The sequence below is a fragment of the Heterodontus francisci genome, chromosome 23 (assembly GCF_036365525.1).
Source record: "Heterodontus francisci isolate sHetFra1 chromosome 23, sHetFra1.hap1, whole genome shotgun sequence".
NCBI lineage: Eukaryota > Metazoa > Chordata > Chondrichthyes > Heterodontiformes > Heterodontidae > Heterodontus > Heterodontus francisci.
In genome coordinates, this window is record NC_090393.1 from 1,698,485 (window position 1) to 1,718,586 (window position 20,102).

Genomic DNA, 20,102 nt, shown 5'->3' on the forward strand with positions numbered 1-20,102 from the left:
CAGTGCAGCACTCCCTCAGTACTGACCGACAGTGCAGCCCTCCCTCAGTACTGACCCTCCGACACTGCAGCACTCCCTCAGTACTGACCCTCCGACAGTGCAGCACTCACTCAGTACTGACCCTCCGACAGTGCAGCACTCCCTCAGTACTGACCCTACGACAGTGCAGCACTCCCTCAGTACTGACCCTCCGACAGTGCAGCACTCCCTCAGTACTGACCCTCCGACAGTGCAGCACTCCCTCAGTACTGACCCTCCGACAGTGCAGCACTCCCTCAGTATTGACCCTCCGACTGCACAGGACTCCCTCAGTACTGACCCTCCGACAGTGAAGCACTCCCTCAGTACTGACCCTCCGACAGTGCAGCACTCCCTCAGTACTGACCCTCCGACAGTGCAGCACTCCCTCAGTATTGACCCTCCGACTGCACAGGACTCCCTCAGTACTGACCCTCCGACAGTGAAGCACTCCCTCAGTACTGACCCTCCGACAGTGCAGCACTCCCTCAGTAGACTCTCCGACAGCGCAGGACTCCCTCAGCACTGACCCTGTGACAGTGCAGCACTCCCTCAGCACTGACCCTCCGACAGTGCAGCCCTCCCTCAGTACTGACCCTCCGACAGTGCAGCACTCCCTCAGTACTGACCCTCCGACAGTGAAGCACTCCCTCAGTACTGACCCTCCGGCAGTGCAGCACTCCCTCAGTACTGACCCTCCGACAGTGCAGCACTCCCTCAGTACTGACCGACAGTGCAGCCCTCCCTCAGTACTGACCCTCCGACAGTGCAGCACTCCCTCAGTACTGACCCTACGACAGTGCAGCACTCCCTCAGTACTGACCCTCCGACAGTGCAGCACTCCCTCAGTACTGACCCTCCGACAGTGCAGCCCTCCCTCAGTACTGACCCTCCGACAGTGCAGCACTCCCTCAGTACTGACCCTCCGACAGTGCAGCACTCCCTCAGTACTGACCCTCCGACAGTGCAGCACTCCCTCAGTACTGACCCTCCGACAGTGCAGCACTCCCTCAGTACTGACCCTCCGGCAGTGCAGCACTCCCTCAGTACTGACCCTCCGACAGTGCAGCACTCCCTCAGTACTGACCCTCCGACAGTGCAGCACTCCCTCAGTACTGACCCTCCGACAGTGCAGCACTCCCTCAATACTGACCCTCCGACACTGCAGCACTTCCTCAGTACTGACCCTCCGACAGTGCAGCACACCCTCAGTACTGACCCTCCGACAGAACAGCACTCCCTCAGTACTGACTCTCCGACAGTACAGCACTCCCTCAGTACTGACCCTCCGACAGTGCAGCACTCCCTCAGTATTGACCCTCCGACTGCACAGGACTCCCTCAGTACTGACCCTCCGACAGTGAAGCACTCCCTCAGTACTGACCCTCCGACAGTGCAGCACTCCCTCAGTACTGACCCTCCGACAGTGCAGCACTCCCTCAGTACTGACCCTCCGACAGTGCAGCACTCCCTCAGTACTGACCCTCCGACAGTGCAGCACTCCCTCAGTATTGACCCTCCGACTGCACAGGACTCCCTCAGTACTGACCCTCCGACAGTGCAGCACTCCCTCAGTACTGACCCTCCGACACTGCGACACTCCCACAGTAATGACCCTCCGACAGTGCAGCACTCCCTCAGTACTGACTCTCCGACAGCGCAGGACTCCCTCAGCACTGACCCTCTGACAGTGCAGCACTCCCTCAGTACTGACCCTCCGACAGTGCAGCCCTCCCTCAGTACTGACCCTCCGACAGTGCAGCACTCCCTCAGTACTGACCCTCCGACAGTGCAGCACTCCCTCAGTACTGACCCTCCGACAGTGCAGCACTCCCTCAGTACTGACCCTCCGACAGTGCAGCACTCCCTCAGTACTGACCCTCCGGCAGTGCAGCACTCCCTCAGTACTGACCCTCCGACAGTGCAGCACTCCCTCAGTACTGACCGACAGTGCAGCCTTCCCTCAGTACTGACCCTCCGACACTGCAGCACTCCCTCAGTACTGACCCTCCGACAGTGCAGCACTCACTCAGTACTGACCCTCCGACAGTGCAGCACTCCCTCAGTACTGACCCTACGACAGTGCAGCACTTCCTCAGTACTGACCCTCCGACAGTGCAGCACTCCCTCAGTACTGACCCTCCGACAGTGCAGCACTCCCTCAGTACTGACCCTCCGACAGTGCAGCCCTCCCTCAGTACTGACCCTCTGACAGTGCAGCACTCCCTCAGTACTGACCCTCCGACAGTGCAGCACTCCCTCAGTACTGACCCTCCGACAGTGCAGCACTCCCTCAGTACTGACCCTCCGACAGTGCAGCACTCCCTCAGTACTGACCCTCCGGCAGTGCAGCACTCCCTCAGTACTGACCCTCCGGCAGTGCAGCACTCCCTCAGTACTGACCCTCCGACAGTGCAGCACTCCCTCAGTACTGACCCTCCGACAGTGCAGCACTCCCTCAGTACTGACCCTCCGACACTGCAGCACTTCCTCAGTACTGACCCTCCGACAGTGCAGCACACCCTCAGTACTGACCCTCCGACAGTACAGCACTCCCTCAGTACTGACCCTCCGACAGTACAGCACTCCCTCAGTACTGACCCTCCGACAGTGCAGCACTCCCTCACTGACCCTCCGACAGTACAGCACTCCCTCAGTACTGACCCTCCGACAGTAGAGCACTCCCTCAGTACTGACCCTCCGACAGTGAAGCACTCCCTCAGTACTGACCCTCCGACAGTGCAGCACTCCCTCAGTACTGACCCTCCGACAGTACAGCACTCCCTCAGTACTGACCCTCCGACAGTGCAGCACTCCCTCAGTACTGACCCTCCGACAGTGCAGCACTCCCTCAGTACTGACCCTCCGACAGTGCAGCAATCCCTCAGTATTGACCCTCCGACTGCACAGGACTCCCTCAGTACTGACCCTCCGACAGTGAAGCACTCCCTCAGTACTGACCCTCCGACAGTGCAGCACTCCCTCAGTACTGACCCTCCGACAGTGCAGCACTCCCTCAGTACTGACCCTCCGACAGTGCAGCACTCCCTCAGTATTGACCCTCCGACTGCACAGGACTCCCTCAGTACTGACCCTCCGACAGTGCAGCACTCCCTCAGTACTGACTCTCTGACAGTGCAGCACTCCCTCAGTACTGACCCTCCGACACTGCGACACTCCCACAGTAATGACCCTCCGACAGTGCAGCACTCCCTCAGTACTGACTCTCCGACAGCGCAGGACTCCCTCAGCACTGACCCTCTGACAGTGCAGCACTCCCTCAGTACTGACCCTCTGACAGTGCAGCACTCCCTCAGTACTGACCCTCTGACAGTGCAGCACTCCCTCAGTACTGACCCTCTGACAGTGCAGCTCTCCCTCAGTACTGACCCTCCGACAGTGCAGCACTCCCTCAGTATTGACCCTCCGACAGTGCAGCACTCCCTCAGTACTGACCCTCTGACAGTGCAGCACTCCCTCAGTACTGACCCTCTGACAGTGCAGCTCTCCCTCAGTATTGACCCTTCGACTGCACAGGACTCCCTCAGTACTGACCCTCCGACAGTGCAGCACTCCCTCAGTATTGACCCTCCGACTGCACAGGACTCCCTCAGTACTGCACTGGGAATGTCATCCTGGAGTTTGTTGTAGTGGTCTGAAGCGGTTAATGTTTGTGACAGTAAGAGTAATACTGTGATGATGTCAGTGATCAAAAGTGGTCGAGCCTCAAGAGGGAGACACAGCATCATGTCAGCAGGAAGTTAGACCTGCTAAAGAGAAAGTGTAAATAGTTCTTGAAATTGAATCAGTGAATTATTGTTTAAAACCTTCCAAAGACTCAGTAATCTCTACAAGCCAGAGGGATCAAACCTGCCTCCCAGTAATATACACCATTTGGAATGAAAGTTGAATCAGCTGTTCCTGACGCAGTGGGAGTGGCACAGCCCACACCCAAATATATCAGAAAGGCTCACAAACTGCAGCCAATCAGAGCACATTATTCCCGTCACTGATTTCCTCCAATAACTGCAACAGGGGATCAGCAGAACCTCAGAAAACAGGCCGAGTGCTTCAAGAAACTGTCATGGGGTCTTCCTCACAGCCCTACCCTTGACCCTCAAAACATTCCAGTGCAAAAACTGGCCTTTGGTGTCGTTTAGGAGCCAATTGAATCTCTTGAGGGAAAATTTCCCATCTAACTGGATCGCACCAGCACCTCAGACCCACTAGTGACGGGGTAACTCCTTGTTGGGGGGGTAACTCCGAGTGAAGGGGTAACAGCAAGTGACGGGGTAGCTCCGAGTGAAGGGGTAACAGCGAGTGACGGGGTAACAGCGAGTGACGGGGTAGCCCCGAGTGATGGTATAACTGCGAGTGACAGGGTAACTGCGAGTGACAAGTAACTCTGAGTGATGGGGTTGCTCCGAGTGACGGGGTAACTGCGAGTGACAAGTAACTCCGAGTGACGGGGTAACTGCGAGTGACAAGTAACTCTGAGTGATGGGGTTGCTCCGAGTGACGGGGTAACTGCGAGTGACAAGTAACTCCGAGTGACGGCGGCACAGTGGCGCAGTGGTTAGCACTGCAGCCTCACAGCTCCAGGGACCCGGGTTCGATTCTGGGTACTGCCTGTGTGGAGTTTGCAAGTTCTCCCTGTGTCTGCGTGGGTTTTCTCCGGGTGCTCCGGTTTCCTCCCACAAGTCAAAAGACTTGCAGGTTGGTAGGTAAATTGGCCATTATAAATTGTCACTAGTATAGGTAGGTGGTAGGGAAATATAGGGACAGGTGGGGATGTTTGGTAGGAATATGGGATTAGTGTAGGATTAGTATAAATGGGTGGTTGATGGTCGGCACAGACTCGGTGGGCCGAAGGGCCTGTTTCAGTGCTGTATCTCTAATCTAATCTAAAAACTCTGAGTGATGGGGTTGCTCCGAGTGACGGGGTAACTGCGAGTGACAAGTAACTCTGAGTGATGGGGTTGCTCCGAGTGACGGGGTAACTGCGAGTGACAAGTAACTCTGAGTGATGGGGTTGCTCCGAGTGACGGGGTAACTGCGAGTGACAGGGTAACTGCGAGTGACAAGTAACTCCGAGTGATGGGGTTGCTCCGAGTGACGGGGTAACTGCGAGTGATGGTATAACTGCGAGTGATGGGGTAGCTCTGAGTGACAGGGTAGCCCCGAGTGATGGTATAACTGCGAGTGATGGTATAACTGCACTCTTGCATTCTCTGGCACAGTCTGTCCTCAGTTGTTATTTCCTCCTGGGTTTGTCCTTGTCTTGAACTGTCCACCCTCCCCGTGCCAGGGTTAGAATTAGCCTGTGTCCAGGGCACCTCCCATCGAGTCAGTTAGAGCCTCACTGGGTGTGTGTATATAAACCTTATCACAGACAACTGTGACTTTGGTCAGCAATGATTCAGAGATTGAGAAATGAGTGAGTGATTTAGTTGTGAGCCACACCTGCTGTGCGTTTTCTATCATGTGCCTGAACCTCTGCTCCTGTTCTGCAAAGTATCCTCGCTGTTTTAATGAGATGAGGATTTTATTGAAGAATGGTTTGAGATAAACATTATTATGACAAATGCTGTGTAGACCCAGCTGCTAACACCAGCCCAGCAGTACAGCCATAATCAGTATGTTTCCATTAGCAGCAGCTCCAAGGAGCAGCCTGTACACAGAGTGGAACCTTCACTGCTAAAACATCAGTGTGTTTCAGTGTCTGACTCAGTGATAACATCACATTTAACCGAGTTAAAACTGGAATCAAAAGAGCAACATTTCAGAGCGTGTCAGTCAAACCTTAGTGGGGCAATTAAGTGCAAAATGCATTTACAGAGGTATGAAGAGAGAGTTGTCTAAAGCAGGCTGGGAAAATAGACTCAGGGGAAGGTCAGTGGATGAGCAGTGGTAGACATAGGAACAGAGGAAGATAGGAACAGGAGTAGGCCATTCAGCCCCTCGAGCCTGTCCTGCCATTCAATGAGATCATGGCTGATCCACAGCCTAACTCCATATACCTGCCTTTGGCCCATATCCCTTAATATCTTTGCTTAACAAAAATCTATCTCAGATTTAAAATTAACAACTGTTCTAGTTTCAACTGCTGTTTGTGGGAGAGAGTTCCAAACCTCTACCACCCTTTGCATGAAGAAGTGCTTCCTAACATCTCTCCTGAATGGTCTGGTCCTAATTTTTAGACTATGCCCCCGAGTTTTAGAATCTCCAACCAGTGGAAATAGTTTGTCTTTATCTAGCCTGTCTTTTCCTGTTAATATCTTGAAGACTTCAATCACTTAACCTTCTAAATTCTAGCGAAAACAGGCCTAATTTGTGTAATCGCTCCTCGTAACTTCATCCCTGTAGTCCAGGTATCATTCTTGTAAACCTACATTGCATTCCCTCCAAGGCCAATATATCCTTCCGATGGTGTGGTGCCCAGAACTGCTCACAGTACTCCAAGTGGGGTCTAACCAGGGTTTTGTACAGCTGCAGCATAACCTCTGTGTCTTCATACTCCAATCCTCTAGATATAAAGGCTAGCGTTCCATTAACCTTTTTGATTATTTTCTGTACTTGCTCGTGGCATTTTAAAGATCTATGCACCTGAACCCCCAAGTTTCTTTGGACATCCACTGTACTTAACCTCTTCCCATTTAGAAAGTACCCTGCTCTATCCTTTTTTGGTCCAAAATGGATAATTTCACACTTGCCCGCATTGAAATCCATCTGCCACAGTTTTGCCCACTCACCTAGTCTGTTAATGACTCTTTGAAATTTTATGCTATCATCTAGACTGTCTACAATGCTGCCTAACTTTGTATCATCAGCAAATTTGGATATATGATTACTATGCCATCATCCAAGTTGTTAATGAATGATGTGAATAATTGAGGCCCCAACACAGATCCCTGCGGGACACCACTAGTCACATCCTGCCAATCGGAGTACTTACCCATTATCCCCACTCTCTGTCGCCTACCACTCAACCAACTTTCTAACCATGTCAATAATTTGCCCTCAACTCCATGGGCTTCTACCTTAGTTAACAGTCTCTTATGTGAGACTTTATCAAATGCCTTCTGGAAGTCCATATAAATAACATCCATAATTCCCCTGTCCACCACCTTAGTCACTTCTTCAAAAAGTTCATTGAGATTTGTCAGGCATGACCTTCCTGTCATGAATCCATGCTGGCTGTCCCTGATTAACTGAAATTTTTCGAGGTGTTCAGTCACCCTATCCTTGATTATAGACTCCAGCAACTTGCCCACCACAGATGTCAGGCTAACTGGTCTGTAATTTCCTTGGTTCCCCCTTTCACCCTTCTTAAAAAGTGGAGTAACATGTGCAACTTTCCAATCCAGAGGGACTTGGAGGGCTCAATGGCCTGTTCCTGTGCTGGACTGACCACTCCTGAATCTAGGGAACTCTGAAAGACTATAGTTAGGGCATCTACAATGTGGTCCCCTACTTCCTTTAACACCCTCGGATGGAAACCGTCAGGTCCTGGGGATTTCTCATTCTTTAGTTCCATTAATTTCCTTGTTACTGATGTTTTACTTACAATAATTGTATTATGTCCCTGTCCCCTATCGGCTATTAATTTTTCGGGACTTCCGGCAAGTTGTCCTCCTTTTCAACTATAAATACTGTGGCAAAGTAATTGTTCAACATGTCTGCCATTTCCCCATTATCAATGACAATATCTCCATTTTCAGTTTTTAGTGGGCCTACATTGCTCTTGACCACCTGCTTTCCCTTTATGTAACTATAAAATTTCTTCTTATTGATTTTGATGTCCCTTGCAAGTTTCCTTTCATAATCTCTTTTAGTAGCTCTTATAAGCTGCTTTGTGACCTTTTGCTGGTCTTTGTATCGATCCCATTCGGCCGGATCTGTGCTGCATTTTTCGTTTTTGTAAGCCTTTCTTTTTGTTTTATGCTATCCCTCATCTCTTTAGTTGTCCATGGTTGTTTTTCCTGTGAAGTGGAGCTTTTTCCTCTCAGGGATATATACTCGCTCTGTATTCCGTTTAATGTTTCTCTAAGTATTCTCCACTGTTCTTCAGTCGTTTGACCCATTAACAGATCTACCCAGTTTACCGTGCACAGTCTCTGTCTCATCCTGGTAAAGTCAGCCTTACCCAAGTCTAAAATTCTAGTAGCTGATTCATGCTTTTCACTTTCAAACACTACCTTGAATTCGATCATGTTGTGATCACTATTTGATAAATGTTCACGCACAGTTAGGCTACTAATTAAATTTGGCTCATTACTCATAACTAAATCTAATATTGTCCCCTTGTTACATCTAGGACATATTGCTGTAGGAAACTATCCCGGACACATTCCAGAAATTCACTACCTTTCTGACAGGTGCTAGTCTGCCTCTCCCAATCTATGTGTAAGTTAAAATCCCCCATTAATACTACTCTGCCTTAGTTACACACTTGCCTAATATGTGCATTTATACAATCTAACACCTCAGAACTGCTACCAGGAGGTCTATACACAACATCTATTACAGTTTTAGATCCTTTTCTGTTCCTCAATTCCACCCATAAGGTCTCCACTGGATACTTTCCCCTCATTATATCCTCCCTCACCAATGAGGTGATATTATTTCTAATCAGTAAGGCTACTCCACCCCCTCTGCCATTTTCCCTGTCCCTCCTGTAAACTTTATAACCAGGTATATTTAGTTCCCAGTCCCGACCATCCTGCAGCCACGCCTCCGCAATGGCCACCACATCATAATCTTGCATCTGAATTTGTACCTGCAGCTCATCTAGTTTATTCCTTACACTCCGTGCATTTGTATATAGAACTCTTATTTGGGCTATACCCCCTAACCTGTCCCTCTAACATTTAAGCAGATATTTCATAACGCTCAGCAAAAATTTATCCCGGTCAAAAAGAAGGATTCGATGAGAAGGATGAACCACCCGTGGTTCACAAAGGCCGTCAAGGAGAGTATCCAATCAAAAACTAAGGCATACAAAGTGACGAAAACTAGTGGTAGGCCAGAGGATTGGGAATTTTTAGGAACCTGCAGCAAATGATTAAAAAGCTAATAAAGAGGGAGAAAATTGATTATGAAAGTAAATTGGCAAGAAATATAAAAACAAACAGAGCTTCTATGGGTATATAAAAAGAGAGAGAGTAGCTAAAGTGAGCGTGGGACCCTTGGAGGATGCAATTGGAGAATTGATAATGGGGAACAGGGAAATGGCAGATAATTTAAATCAATATTTTGCATCGGTCTTCATGGTGGAGGACACTGTAAACATCCCATAGATATCAGATAAACAAGGAGCTAATGGGAGGAAAGATCTTGTAACAGTCTCCATCACAAGGGACAAAGTATTTGACAAACTAATGGGACTGAAGGCAGACAGGTCGCCAGGACCTGATGGCCTACATCCAAGGATTTTAAAGGAAGTGGCTGCAGAGATAGTGGAGGCATTGGTCGAAATATTCCAGAACTCACTGGATTCCGGGAGCCTCCCAGCAGATTGGAAAACCATTAATGTGACGCCCCTGTTCAAGAATGGAGGGAGACAAAAAGCAGGAAACTATAGGTCAGTCAGCCTAACATCAGTCATTGGGAAAATGCTAGATTCCATTATTATTTATTTTATTTATTGATACAGCACTGAAACAGGCCCTTTGGCCCACCGAGTCTGTGCCGATCAAGAACGACCCATTTATACTAACCCTGCAGTAATCCCATATTCCCTACCACCTACCTACACTAGGGGCAATTTACAATGGCCAATCTACCTATCACCTGCAAGTCTTTGGTGGTGGGAGGAAACCGGAGCACCCGGCAGAAACCCACACGGTCACAAGGAGAACTTGCAAACTCCGCACAGGCAGTACCCAGAATCGAACCCGGGTCGCTGGAACTGTGAGGCTGCAATGCTAACCACTGTGCCCCTGTGCTGCCCCAAGGAAGAAATAGCAGGAAATTTAGAAAAGCTTAATGCAATTAAACAGAGTCAACATGGTTTTGTGAAAGGGAAATCATGTTTGACAAATTTGCTAGAGTTCTTTGAGGATATAACAAGTGGAGTTGATAAAGGGGAACCAGTAGATATAGTGTATTTAGATTTTCAGAAGGCATTCGATAAGGTGCCACATACAGTCATAGAGTTATACAGCACAGAAACAGGCCCTTCAGCCCATCGTGTCTGTGCCAGCCATCGAGCACCTATCCATTCTAATCCCATTTTCCAGCACTTGGCCCATAGCCTTGTACACTATGGCGTTTCAAGTGCTCATCTAAATACTTCTTAAATGTAGTGAGGGTTCCTGCCTCTACCACCCCTTCAGGCAGTGTGTTTATAAAAGATTATTGCACAAGATAGGAGCTCACGGTATTGGGGGTAATGTATTAGTATGGATTGAGGATTGTCTAACACACAGAAGACAGAGAGTCGGGATTAATGGGTCTTTTTCAGGTTGGAAAGCTGTAACTAGTGGAGTGCCACAAGGATCAGTCCTAGGGCCTCAATTATTTACTATCTATATTAATGACTTGGAGGAGGGGGCAGAGTGTAATATATCCAAATTTGCTGATGATACAAAAATAGGTGGGAGGGCATGTTGTGATGAGGACAAAAGGAATCTGCAAGGGGATATTAGATAGGTTGAGTGAGTGGGCAAAAACTTGGCAGTTGGAGTTTAATGTGGGAAAGTGTGAGGTCATGCACTTTGGTCGGAAGAATCAAAAGGCAGACTATTATTTAAAGGGACAGAGATGCCAAAAAAGTGCAGTACAGAGGGATCTGGGTGTTCTTGTACATGAAACACAAAAAGTTAGCATGCAGGTGCAGCAAGTAATTAAGAAGGCAAATGGAATTTTGGTCTTTATTGCTCGGGGGTTGGAGTTTAAAAATAGGGAAGTCTTGTTACAACTGCACAGGGTGTTGGTGAGGCCACACCGGGAATACTGCGTACAATTTTGGTTCCCGTATTTAAGAAAGGATATACTGGCATTGGAGGCAGTTCAAAAGAGATTCACTAGGCTAACTCCTGGGATGAAGGGGTTGTCTTTATCAAGAACAGCTAAACAGGTTAGACCTTTATTCATTAGAGTTTAGAAGAATGAGGGGTGATCTTATTGAAACCTACAAGATTCTGAGAAGGCTTGACATGGTAGATGTTGAGAAGAAGTTTCCACTAGTCGGGGAATCTCAAACTAGGGAACATGGTTACAGAATAAGGGGACACTCATTTATAACTGAGATGTGAAGGAATTTCTTCTCTCAGCGGGTAATGAATGTCTGGAATTCTCTATCCCAGAGAGTTGTGGAGGCTAGATCACTGAAAGTATTTAAAGAGGAGGCAGATTTTTGAAATATCAGGGAGTTGAGGGCGATGAGGAGCTGGTACGGAAGAGGAGTTGAGGTCTGGGGCAGATCAACCATGATCTTATGGAATGGCAGGGCAGATTTGAAGGGCCGAATGGCCTACTCCTACTCTTGTTTCTTATGTTCCTATGTAAATGCAGCAGGTTTCACCAACACTGATCCCGACAGTAACCGAGGGTGAACTGCAACTTGCACTGTCAGGCTGTGCCCAATATTATCATTGAAGAGGTAAATCAACATTAATTTGATGCAAATCCAAGCAATGCTCTGGCAAGAGAACAGAACATTTACCAAGTGTAAAACACTCGCCAACTTCCCAGATTCCACAGAGATGGCAACAGAATTCGAGTTGTGCAGTGACAAATGAGCCAAAGTCACTATGGGTCAGGGGTCAGGGTACGGGTCAGGGCAGGGGTCAAGCTATCGATCTTGTTTGGGATGTCACAGCAGAAACTCTTCTTTCTTTAATCTACGCCACAGTTACTGCCATTCCCAGGTCTTCAAACAGCTAATCCTGTGCTAGAGATAAATCTTTTGTTTAAAACATGAGTTCCTGACGGGACCACATCACAAACTCTCAGATCTGCTTCCCCAGAAAGTAAATTTTAAATCTAAAAAGCCTTTCCATTCCAGGCAGCAAGAGATTCAAGCAGAAAGCATTCTGACAGCACACACAAGGTGTATGTTTAAATTACTTGCCTGTTAACACACTCTGCTCCGCCTCTTGATATTTCAACCAACATTACAGAACAGAAACAGGACATTTGACCCAACAGGTCTCTGCAGGTTTAATCCAGTCTAATCCCACTCTCCCGCTCACTCCCCACAGGCCCTTGGCTTTAATATTGATGGTAAATCCCCATTCCGTATTCCTGTGGGATGCCACTGGATGGAGGATGGATTTGGTATTTACTGCTTATTATCTGTGACTGTGCTCCATCGCTGTGTCTCCTGACTGGGAGATCACAGTGAACTTCCCCTGGGCACACGCACAGTGCATCCCCAAACCACTGAGCTCACACAGTCCTTACCGTATTTCCTGCACTGATTCCGTATTGACTTCAATGCTTTCACCAAAGAATACTGGCTGCAATCTGCGTCTTGGATCCAACATGGGTGAACTCAGGGAAACATACGGGATCTGAAATAAAACCACAGCATATTAACAGGAATGGCTAGACACACACATCAGAGCACGGCTAGACACACACATCAGAGCACGGCTAGACACACACATCAGAGCACGGCTAGACACACCCATCAGAGCACGGCTAGACACACCCATCAGAGCACGGCTAGACACACACATCAGAGCACGGCTAGACACACACATCAGAGCACGGCTAGACACACTCATCAGAGCACGGCTAGACACACATATCAGAGCACGGCTAGACACACACATCAGAGCACGGCTAGACACACCCATCAGAGCACGGCTAGACACACACATCAGAGCACGGCTAGACACCCATCAGAGCACGGCTAGACACCCATCAGAGCACAGCTAGACACACCCATCAGAGCACGGCTAGACACCCATCAGAGCACAGCTAGACACACCCATCAGAGCACGGCTAGACACCCATCAGAGCACAGCTAGACACACTCATCAGAGCACGGCTAGACACCCATCAGAGCACAGCTAGACACACCCATCAGAGCACGGCTAGACACACCCATCAGAGCACGGCTAGACACACCCATCAGAGCACGGCTAGACACCCATCAGAGCACGGCTAGACACCCATCAGAGCACGGCTAGTCACCCATCAGAGCACAGCTAGACACACCCATCAGAGCACGGCTAGACACCCATCAGAGCACAGCTAGACACACCCATCAGAGCACGGCTAGACACACCCATCAGAGCACGGCTAGACACCCATCAGAGCACAGCTAGACACACCCATCAGAGCACGGCTAGACACACCCATCAGAGCACGGCTAGACACACCCATCAGAGCACGGCTAGACACCCATCAAAGCACAGCTAGACACACCCATCAGAGCACGGCTAGACACACTCATCAGAGCACGGCTAGACACCCATCAGAGCACAGCTAGACACACCCATCAGAGCACGGCTAGACACCCATCAAAGCACAGCTAGACACACCCATCAGAGCACGGCTAGACACACCCATCAGAGCACGGCCAGACACCCATCAGAGCACGGCCAGACACCCATCAGAGCACAGCTAGACACCCATCAGAGCACGGCCAGACACCCATCACAGAACGGAGAGATCTGAATATTTTCATTATATGCATTGTTTGAAATTTAAAATGGAAATACAGAATGGTGGAGATACAGAGGATGGTGTCAGAGACACATCAAAGGCATATTGTAGGTTCAATAGGAACAGTGTCAGCTCTGGGTGCTGAAACTCCCAGCGTAAATCTGGGGGAGCACCGCACTGTCGGAGGGTCCGTACCGAGGGAATGCTGCACTGTCGGAGGGTCAGTACTGAGGGAGTGCCGCCCTGTCGGAGGGTCAGTACCGAGGGAATGCTGCACTGTCGGAGGGTCAGTACCGAGGGAATGCTGCACTGTCGGAGGGTCAGTAACGAGGGAATGCTGCACTGTCGGAGGGTCAGTACTGAGGGAGTGCTGCACTGTCAGAGTGTCAGTACTGAGAGAGTGCTGCACTGTCGGAGGGTCAGTACTGAGGGAGTGCTGCACTGTCGGAGGGTCAGCACTGAGAGAGTGCTGCACTGTCGGAGTGTCAGCACTGAGAGAGTGCTGCACTGTCGGAGAGTCAGTACTGAGGGAGTGCTGCACTGTCAGAGGGTCAGTACTGAGGGAGTGCTGCACTGTCGGAGGGTCAGTACTGAGGCAGTGCTGCACTGTCGGAGCGTCAGTACTGAGGGAGTGCTGCACTGTCGGAGCGTCAGTACTGAGGGAGTGCTGCACTGTCGGCGGGTCAGTACTGAGGGAGTGCTGCACTGTCGGAGGGTCAGTACTGAGGGAGTGCTGCACCGTCGGAGGGTCAGTACTGAGGGAGTGCTGCACTGTCGGAGGGTCAGTACTGAGAGAGTGCCGCACTGTCGGAGGGTCAGTACTGAGAGAGTGCCGCACTGTCGGAGGGTCAGTACTGAGAGAGTGCTGCACTGTCGGAGGGTCAGTACTGAGGGAGTGCTGCACTGTCGGATGGTCAGTACTGAGGGAGTGCTGCACTGTCGGAGGTCAGTACTGAGAGAGTGCTGCACTGTCGGAGGGTCAGTACTGAGGGTGTGCTGCACTGTCAGAGGGTCAGTACTGAGGGAGTGCTGCACTGTCGGAGGGTCAGTACTGAGGCAGTGCTGCACTGTCGGAGCGTCAGTACTGAGGGAGTGCTGCACTGTCGGAGCGTCAGTACTGAGGGAGTGCTGCACTGTCGGAGGGTCAGTACTGAGGGAGTGCTGCACTGTCGGAGGGTCAGGACTGAGGGAGTGCTGCACTGTCGGAGGGTCAGGACTGAGGCAGTGCTGCACTGTCGGAGGGTCAGTACTGAGGGAGTGCTGCACTGTCGGAGGGTCAGTACTGAGGGATTGCTGCACTGTCGGAGGGTCAGTACTGAGGGAGTGCTGCACTGTCGGAGGGTCAGTACTGAGGGAGTGCTGCACTGTCGGAGGGTCAGTACTGAGGGAGTGCTGCACTGTCGGAGGGTCAGTACTGAGGGAGTGCTGCACTGTCGGTGGGTCAGTACTGAGGGAGTGCTGCACTGTCGGAGGGTCAGGACTGAGGGTGTGCTGCACTGGCGGAGGGTCAGTACTGAGGGAGTGCTGCACTGTCGGAGGCTCAGGATTGAGGGAGTGCTGCACATTCGGAGGGTCAGTACTGAGGGAGTGCTGCACTGTCGGAGGCTCAGGATTGAGGGAGTGCTGCACATTCGGAGTGTCAGTACTGAGGGAGTGCTGCACTGTCGGAGGGTCAGTACTGAGGGAGTGCTGCACTGTCGGAGGGTCAGTACTGAGGGACTGCTGCACTGTCGGAGGGTCAGGACTGAGGGAATGCTGCACTGTCGGAGGGTCAGTATTGAGGGAGTGCTGCACTGTCGGAGGATCAGGACTGAGGGAATGCTGCACTGTCGGAGGGTCAGTACTGAGGCAGTGCTGCACTGTCGGAGGGTCAGTACTGAGGGAGCGCTGCACTGTCGGAGGGTCAGTACTGAGGGAGCGCTGCACTGTCGGAGGGTCAGTACTGAGGGAGTGCTGCAATGTCGGAGGGTCAGTACTGAGGGAGTGCCGCCCTGTTGGAGGTTCATTACTGAGGGAGTGCTGCACTGTCGGAGGGTCAGTATTGAGGGAGTGCTCACTGTCGGAGGGTCAGTACTGAGAGAGTGCTGCACTGTCGGAGGGTCAGTACTGAGGGTGTGCTGCACTGTCAGAGGGTCAGTACTGAGGGAGTGCTGCACTGTCGGAGGGTCAGTACTGAGGCAGTGCTGCACTGTCGGAGCGTCAGTACTGAGGGAGTGCTGCACTGTCGGAGCGTCAGTACTGAGGGAGTGCTGCACTGTCGGAGGGTCAGTACTGAGGGAGTGCTGCACTGTCGGAGGGTCAGTACTGAGGGAGTGCTGCACTGTCGGAGGGTCAGGACTGAGGGAGTGCTGCACTTTCGGAGGGTCAGGACTGAGGCAGTGCTGCACTGTCAGAGGGTCAGTACTGAGGGAGTGCTGCACTGTCGGAGGGTCAGTACTGAGGGAGTGCTGCACTGTCGGAGGGTCAGTACTGAGGGAGTGCTGCACTGTCGGAGGGTCAGGACTGAGGGTGTGCTGCACTGGCGGAGGGTCAGTACTGAGGGAGTGCTGCACTGTCGGAGGCTCAGGATTGAGGGAGTGCTGCACATTCGGAGGGTCAGTACTGAGGGAGTGCTGCACTGTCGGAGGCTCAGGATTGAGGGAGTGCTGCACATTCGGAGTGTCAGTACTGAGGGAGTGCTGCACTGTCGGAGGGTCAGTACTGAGGGAGTGCTGCACTGTCGGAGGGTCAGTACTGAGGGAGTGCTGCACTGTCGGAGGGTCAGTACTGAGGGAGTGCTGCACTGGCGGAGGGTCAGTACTGAGGGAGTGCTGCAATGAAATGTTATACCCAGGCTCTGTCTGCTCTCTCAGGTGTCTGTAAAAGATCCCATGACACTATTGCTAAGAAGAGCAGGGGAGTTCTCCCGAGCTTCCTGACCAATATTCATCCCTCAATCAGCACCTAAAATACATTTAAAAACAGAAATTGCTGGAAATACTCAGCAGGTCAGACAGCATCGTGCAGAGAGAAACAGAGTTAACATTTCAGCTCTTTTGTCAGAACCTAAAACAGATTATCTGTTGATTAACACTTTGCTGTTTATGCAGCATCAGCACAGGAGAAGCTCATTCAGTCCAATCAGACTGTTCCATATGTCCATTCACCCACCTTGGCTCCATATCCTTCACATCCTTTTATATCCTAATGGTGGAAGGGAGGTGGAGGAGGAAATATGCAGACAAATTTGGGAAATGAGTAAATAAACAGTAGTATATTAATCATGGTGCGTTCGATGTTAACTGGTCAGAAGAGTTAAGACAGGGTTTAAGGGGAATCGGCTTTCTGCAGTTTGTACAGTGTTCCTTTCAAACCCCGTCTGTGAAAAGCCCAACCAGCGAGGATACATTACTGGATCTAGTAATAGGTAATGAACCAGAACAGAGAAGAGAAATAAAAGTATAACAACAACAACTTATATTTATATAGCACCATTAACCTAGTAAAACCTCCCAAGGTGCTTCACAGGAGCATCATCAGCCAAAGTATAACACTGAGCCAGAGATATTAATATAAAATAAAAGCAAAATACTGCAGATGCTGGAAATCTGAAACAAAAACAAGAAATGCTGGAAATACTCAGCAGGTCTGGCAGCATCTGTGGAGAGAGAAGCAGAGTTAACGTTTCGGGTCAGTGACCCTTCATCAGAACTGCCAGAACTGTTGTTGTGTCAGGAGATATTAAGTCAGGTGACCAAAAGCTTGGTCAAAGAGGTAGATTTTAAGGAGTGTCTCAAAGGAGGAAAGCGAGGTGGAGAGACGGAAAGGTTTAGGGAGGGTATTCCAGAGCTTGGGGCCCAGGCAACTGAAGGCGCAAACACCAATGGTGGAACGATTAAAATCAGGGATGATCAAGAGGCCAGAATTAGAGGAATGCTAATATCTCAGAGGGTTGTGGGGGCTGGAGGAGATTAAAGAGATAGGGAGAGCGAGGACATGGAGGGATTTGAAAACAAGGAGGAGAATTTTAAAATCATGATGTTGTTTGAATGGGAGCCAGTGTAGATCAGCGAGCACAGGGATGATAGGTGAACAGGACTTGGTGTGAGTTAAGACATAGGCAGCAGAGTTTTGGATGACCTCAAGTTTACAGAGAGTAGAATGTGGGAGACCAGCCAAGAGTGCGTTGAAATAGTCAATTCTAGAGGTAACGAAAGCATGAATGAGGGTTTCAGCAGCAGATGAGTTGAGACGGACGAAGTCAGGCAATGTTATGGAGGTGGAAATAGGTAGAAAAGTAGGGGAACATCTAGGTAATAGTGACCATAATATAATATTCTTTAAGATGGTAATAGGGAAAGAGATAAGCATGGGAAAGATCAGCTAAATAGATTGGAGAAAAGAGGGGCTGAGATTAGAACTTGGGAAAATAAAATAGGCAACAATGGGAAACATTTAAAAAAGTGTTCAACAGAGTGCAGGTAAAATATATTCCGTTAAAAAGCAGGAATTAAGCACTAATGAGACTCCATGGATGAACATGAGAATTAGGAGCAGGAATAGGCCACTCGTCCCTCAAGCCTAATCCGCCATTCACTAAGTTCATGGCTGAACTGATTTCTCCACATTACCACCTACCCCCGATAAACTTTCAATAAAGACTATTTATTTATAATATAAAAGGAAAGTTGGGATGGGAATAGGACCATTAAGGGACGTACAGAATAAAATCACAGGCAGCAATTGGAAAATGGCAGAAATATTCAATAAATATTTTGCTTCAAAAATAACGAAGTCACATATAATTTGGAAAATGAAGTCTAAATGGGTAGAGGAGCAGCAGCATCTGAAAATTCAAATACACAAATCACTAAAATAAGTGATGTAGGTTAATAAAGCCATAAAAATAGCAAATCAAGCACTGGGGTTTATTTCCAGAGGGATAGAATTGAAAAGTAGAGAAATTGTGCTAAACTTGTATCAAACCTTGGTTTGCCCACACTTGGACCTGGATTTTATACTCTCCCCCATGGTAAGTTTGAAGGTGGGGAGAGCATTTAATTGGGCAGGATGGTGGCGAGGTAGGGGGAACCCCGCTACCATCCCACCACCACCCCAATTAAGTCTGTGGTGGGAAGACCCCTGGACAGCCTTCCCCCTCTGCCACTAATTGAGGCCCATAAGTGGGCAATTAACATCCAATTAAGGGTCTCATCCTGTGACCACCAGTAGCCGAGACCCCCATCACCTACATAAAATACTGCCCTTGGAGAACTGACCAGTTCTGGTCACCAGAGAATAAAAAGGATATATCGACGCACTGGAGAAGGTGCAAAAATGATTAACAAGGATGATTCCGGAACTGAGAGGTTATATCTATCGGGAAATCTGGAACAGGCTGGGGCTTGTTTCTCTGGAAAAGAGAAGGCTGAGGGGTGACCTAATAGAGATCTATAAAAATGCTATCACTATAAAAATAAATGTTAAAGAAATGCAAGTTTTTCTTCCTAATCTCATTGGTTCCACCAAGTATAGAGAGTGCTGTCACTGTCGCGGGGAATGTGAGTTGTGTAATTTATAATTACCCCTTCCACCCTCAGATCAGTCATCCCAATGCAGTGAATCTTGACGTGTGGGTGAGTGTTGCTGCTGTAATTTGCTATTGAAGGAATTGTTTTGTGTTCCACAATAGTTTAATCAAGTCCTAGCCACACCACATGACTGTCTGATCTATCCAGAATATCTCTGATATGTGGTGCACAGACCGCGTGTCCTGTGTATAATAATGTGATGGTGGGTGAGAATTTCTCTGTCATATTTATCCTGGGAGTCAGTGTATAATCAGTACCCAGGATTAGATTCCCCGTGGGGATTTAGTGCAGCTGTGCGTTTACAGTGTGTGAGAGACAGGATAAAGAGAGTATGAGAGAATGGAGAGAGAGTGAGAGAGAAAATGGAAAGAGAGACTGAGTGCAAAGATGAGGAGTGAGTGAAAGAGAAGATGGAGTGAGTGTGAGAGGATGGAACGAGAGTGATAGGATGGTGAGAGATAGAGAGAGGATGGACGGAGCAGACTGCGTGTCCTGTGTATAATAATGTCTGCAAGATCATTGCTCATTATCAGCCCTTGGAGAATTCCCATTAAACCAGGAGATTTCATTCACCTTTCATTAACCCAGACTGATCCACACACTTGCAATTCTAACTTTGGGATTTTCTCAGACATTAATTTTATTTTTAATGTTTCTGTTGTTCCAGAACCTTCCCTTTTGACTGACTGTATTTTGTTGAAACATTTGTCCGGGCCTTTACATCCCCAACATCACAGATTCAGGTGTTTTGATGCATCTTTGTACGTTCCTGCTAAAGTTATTGTAAAGGAAAATGTTAAAGGATATAAATATTCAGTTTGTGATGATAATTCAGAAGGTTCTGCTGACAGAGAGCACTAGCTTTGTGATTGGATGTTACTGGAAGCTGTTGTT

At 49.2% G+C, this 20,102-nt stretch overlaps 1 protein-coding gene across 1 annotated transcript in view; it reads right to left on the minus strand.

The window, feature by feature from the left end:
- The window catches only part of rflna (refilin A), a 43,890-nt gene that overhangs the window by 10,231 nt on the left and 13,557 nt on the right, over nucleotides 1-20,102 (minus strand). Inside the window, exon 3 of the mRNA XM_068054487.1 lies at nucleotides 12,427-12,536. Coding sequence (XP_067910588.1) covers nucleotides 12,427-12,536 — 110 coding nt within the window. The remainder of the gene's footprint in view (nucleotides 1-12,426; nucleotides 12,537-20,102) is intronic.